General features: G+C 39.9%; 1 protein-coding gene across 1 annotated transcript; it reads right to left on the bottom strand.

Annotated features, from left to right (window-relative positions):
• Positions 1 to 2,638: 2,638 nt before the first annotated feature.
• LOC137711307 (GCN5-related N-acetyltransferase 5, chloroplastic-like) lies at positions 2,639 to 4,136 on the bottom strand. Its single transcript, XM_068450535.1, has 2 exons — positions 3,789 to 4,136; positions 2,639 to 2,887 (listed from the first exon to the last, which is right to left on the bottom strand). The coding sequence occupies exons 1-2, from the start codon at positions 4,134 to 4,136 to the stop codon at positions 2,639 to 2,641; spliced, it is 597 nt and encodes a 198-aa protein (XP_068306636.1).
• Between the last annotated feature and the right edge of the window lie 1,194 nt (positions 4,137 to 5,330).

Raw genomic sequence — 5,330 nt, 5'->3', positions numbered from 1 at the left:
CAATAGACATTAAAAACCAATCATGGGACAGAGATCGGCAGGCTAATGGCCGGGGCCTGATTACTTTCTTTGCAGGCAGCCACCGAATGGGTGATAACTGTAATAATTTGCCGTGGAAAGATGGATTATTGATTGAAGAGGAAGTTGCATCTTGCCTTCCATATATGCCAACAAGTGATAACAACATATGAAAATAAGCTGCTCCTAGCACTCGTCTGTCCATTTATCGAATCAAAAATAACACCCAACCAATTCGCCCAAGATGTAACCTCTCCCCTGCGTAAACCTCTTGTCAACATTCCCCCGTGCCACACCTCCTCCACCCATGGGCAGTGAAGAAAAATATGTACCATTGATTCTTCCTTCGAGTTGCAAAGAAGGCAGATTGGTGAAGGCGAAGATCGGCGCTTAAACAAATTAGCCTTCGTTGCCATTGCCTCATGTAAGGTCTTCCACATAAAGCATCTTATTTTTGGCAGTACCTCAAGCTTCCATACACACTTCCATAAATGTTTTAGGATGAAGGCAGACCTATGAGGGATACCATTTCTTTGTTGCCGATTCCTGGTCAGAGCCCAATGATATCCATACTTGATTGAATGGATTCCCTTTTTCACGAAAGGCCACACCAATCTGTCATTCAACGACGGGTCACCCATATGTGTCTTAACAATCGCCTTAAGCTCATCCTCCACCACAAAAGGTTTAAAGAAATCAATATGCCAACCCCCATTTTTATTGCATAACAAAGAATTGACCCTAAGGTTTAAAAGGACTGACACCATGCCCAAGGGAGATGGACATCCCAAGGGAATAGATGGCAGCCATCTATCCACCCAAACCTGAACATCATTTCCATTCATTATTTGCTAGTGTGCACCTCCACAAAGAATTTCTCTACCAATAAAGAGGCTTGACCATGCCTAAAAAGCTCTTACACCCCACTTTGCATCGAAGAAAAAGCAGTTGGGGAAGTATCAAGCTTTAAGAACCGACACCCACAATGAATTTGGCTCCATTAACAACCTCCAACACTGTTTCGCCAATAGGGCGTCATTGAACTCCGCAAAGCACCTTAAACCTAACCCGTCTTTTTTTTTCGATCGCCCCAATTGCTCCCTTAAGACCCAATGAATCCGGTTCTTCCCTTCCTTTTGTCCCCACTAAAACTTAGAGATCATTGCATTCAAATCATTGTAAAATGTCGTAGGAAACTTGAAAAGGTTCATGGGATACGCCGGACTTGCTTGAACCACCACCTTAATTAAAACTTCACGCCCCACTTGTGAGAGAGATGAGCGCTTCCAAATGTTCTTTTGCTCCTAAACAAAACACACACAGCTACTCATTTTTCTTTCTTCTACATTTTTTTATTTTAAAAAACTTTATTGGCATTCTCCTTGTTGGGGGTCGACACTACCACGAAACCATTTATTAGTGTTGTTGTGATAACAGACAAGAAACGTATATTACTGTTGGATATTAAGCAAAATTCGACAGAAAATGGATGCAATGGTAGATATAATAAATGAAAGAATTGCCAGCGTTAGGAAATGAATTTTCCGATAGAAGATATGTCACATCCCGGCCCGGGGCGGACCACTTCCCGGGCCCGCTTCACCACTGTAGCACGATATTGTCCGCTTTGGGCTTACCATTCCCTCACGGTTTTATTTTTGGGAACTCACGAGCAACTTCCCAGTGGGTCACCCATCATGGGATTGCTCTAGCCCCTTCTCGCTTAACTTCGAAGTTCCTACGGAACCCGAAGCCAGTGAGCTCCCAAAAGGCCTCGTGCTAGGTAAGGATGAGAATATACATTTAAGAATCACTCCCCTGGGCGATGTGGGATGTCACAATCCACCCCCCTTAGGGGCCCGACGTCCTCGTCGGCACACCACGGCCAGGGTTAGGCTCTGATACCAAATTGTCACATCCCGGCCCGGGGCAGATCACTTCCCGGGCCCGCTCCACCACTGTAGCACGATATTGTCCGCTTTGGGCTTACCATTCCCTCACGGTTTTATTTTTGGGAACTCACGAGCAACTTCCCAGTGGGTCACTCATCATGGGATTGCTCTAGCCCCTTCTCGCTTAACTTCGAAGTTCCTACGGAACCCGAAGCCAGTGAGCTCCCAAAAGGCCTTGTGCTAGGTAAGGATGAGAATATACATTTAAGAATCACTCCCCTGGGCGATGTGGGATGTCACAAGATACTCTAAAACCGACAGAAATTGTGTTGGATATAACTGACAAAGAATCTCTGTTGGATAAAACCAACAGAACTTGTGTCGAATATAACCGACAAAGAGTTTATTAATAATGATTAATAAGAGCATCCAACAGAAAATATATTAATAATAAAAAAAAATATAAACCACTTTCTGAATCATTTCTTTCCCTTTCAAATGTATTAATTTCTGCATAACAATAAAGAACCAAGCCATTACTACTGCTTAGAGAAGACACAAAATTCCTAGTTTTTTTCACTATGCTCAGAGAAGACAACAGTATGAGATTTACTACATAATGATTTATCAATACAAATCTACAAAAAAGATTATGGCAGCAACTGCATGTACCTCAGAGACACATATTATGATTTTCACATAAACATTCATGGTGTTAATTCCTCTTGTCAACAGAACATATCCGATTCTGAAAAGTTGGTTAAGACTGGAAGTTTCTTGCATATTAAGTGCTTGCGCCTCTGCAACAGCAACAAAACCAAAATGGTATCCGTCTTTACAATATCGTATCCTGATTTTGTATACATGTTGAATGGAGTTGTATCAATCATCCTGCAATGCAAGTACCCCTTTCTTGAGGAACTCATCTGCGAGATTAGTTCCTCTCTTGCCTTCAAAAGATGCCATCCAATGCCCCTCTTGAAAATTTACGAAGTCATAATTTTAAATAAAGTCTCATTTGAGACACAGTGAACTAAAGCTTTATCTTTTCAAATCTGGTGTTATAAGTGGGTATGTGACATCCCACATCGCCAAGGGGAGTGATCCTTATATGTATATTCCCATCCCTACCTAGCACGAGGCCTTTTGGGAGCTCACTGGCTTCGGGTTCCGTAGGAACTCCGAAGTTAAGCGAGAAGAGGGCTAGAGCAATCCCATGATGGGTGACCCACTGGGAAGTTGCTCGTGAGTTCCCAAAAACAAAACCGTGAGGGAATGGTAAGCCCAAAGCGGACAATATCGTGCTACAGTGGTGGAGCGGGCCCGGGAAGTGATCTGCCCCGGGCCGGGATGTGACAATTTGGTATCAGAGCCTAACCCTGGCCGTGGTGTGCCGACGAGGACGTCGAGCCCTTAAGGGGGTGGATTGTGACATCCCACATCACCCAGGGGAGTGATCCTTATATGTATATTCCTATCCCTACCTAGCACGAGGCCTTTTGGGAGCTCACTTGCTTCGGGTTCCGTAGGAACTCCGAAGTTAAGCGAGAAGAGGGCTAGAGCAATCCCATGATGGGTGACCCACTGGGAAGTTGCTCGTGAGTTCCCAAAAACAAAACCGTGAGGGAATGGTAAGCCCAAAGCGGACAATATCGTGCTACAGTGGTGGAGCGGGCCCGGGAAGTGATCCGCCCCGGGCCGGGATGTGACAGGGTAGTTTTGTTATCATTCAGTTCAAAAAACAATACAATTACGAAAACCAAACGCTTTCAATCTGCAAATTACGAGAAGAATACAATGCAATGCAATTATGCCGAGCACATAACATGCCCAAGAAACAACATTTGATAAAGTAAACTTCAATTAGGGAAGCAAAACAAACCTCCGAATCAATTTTTTCACCACAATGTTACTAATATAAGGCGAATTCTTGGGAGAAGTTGGTGTAGGAGGAGAGGCAACGACACCCTTTTTGTTAAAGCAAACTTCCACAGTCCCCGCTAAAAGCTCAACTTCATCTTCTTCTTCTACTTCTTCCAGTCCTTCTTCTTCTTCTTCTTTGCCCTCTTCTTTTCTTCTTTTGTAAAACGCGATGAGCGTGGCGGTGTTGGGAAGAAGCTCCATTTTTTCAAACAAGTACTGCTTGACCAAGTAGCCTAGCACAGACACATACCTAGAAGGCAAAAACATCAACTCCGCGAACGACTCTGCGAGTAGCCAAGCCATTACTGCTGCTTAGAGATAAAAGGGTTTTATTTTGGAAAATTGTCATTATTGTCGATTAAAACCGACATAAATGTTTTTTTAAAATAAAAGCCGACATAAATTTTTTGTTATTATCGATTATAACCGACAGAAACAAAATGGAAAATCCCCCCAAAATTCCCTCCGAAAATTTTAAATCCCTTGCCCCCGCTCCCCCCAAAAAAAATTTTGTTACGAATTTAAAAAATAAAATAATAATTGTTTGGTTTAATAAATAAATAAATAATATGTATTTAAATAGAATACATTTTTAAAAATTAAATAAATAATTGTTTGGTTTAATAGATAATTTTTACACTTTTGGTTTAATAGATAATAACCCATGTAAAATATGCGATAAAGAAACAAAAAGAGAATTGTACAATGAAAATGTCATCGCACAAACTAAATATTATCTAATTAATACTTGAAAAACATAAATAAAAATTTAGCACAAATTACTTTTCCCACTTCAAAATTTAGGCAAATTTAACAGAGATATATGCATTCTACGAAACTAGTTTCCATGATCTAATCGTCAAACTTGCTTGTAGATACTATAAGATCGCATATGTAAAAAATCGCGAAAAAAAAAAAATTAAGAGATTAGGTAACGGAACAAAAGTTTTCGACAATTATAAACAAAACATCACAATTTAACGGTTATTTTAGCTCTGGTTTTGATGATTTTTTTACAGCTACACTCCTCTACCCTATAAGAATGCAATGAAAGAATTCGATCTTCAATTTAAAATATTTACAGTAGTGGATACCACAAAATCTTATTTTATACTTAATGGAAGTATAATATTAACTCTAAGTGTTTGTTTAATCTACCGTTTTGACGCGATATGCAATCTACGAAACATTTTTCAACGATTCAACCGTGAAACTTATTTGTACACACTCCGAGAAAGCATATGTAAAAAATCATAAAAAACAAATATTCAAAGATTACGTAACAAAATAAAAGTTTTCGACGGTTATAAACAAAAAATCACAATTTAACGGTTATTTTAGCTTTGGTTTTAATGATTTTTTACAGTTACACTTCTCAACCCTATAAGAATGCAATGACTAAATTTGATCTTCAATTTAAAATATTTACATTAATGGATACCACAAAATCATATTTTATATTTAATAGAAGTATAACATTAACTCTTAAGTGTTTAA

Source organism: Pyrus communis, chromosome 12, assembly GCF_963583255.1.
Source record: "Pyrus communis chromosome 12, drPyrComm1.1, whole genome shotgun sequence".
NCBI classification, from domain to species: Eukaryota; Viridiplantae; Streptophyta; class Magnoliopsida; order Rosales; family Rosaceae; genus Pyrus; species Pyrus communis.
This window is presented reverse-complemented; position numbering and strand designations above follow the sequence as displayed.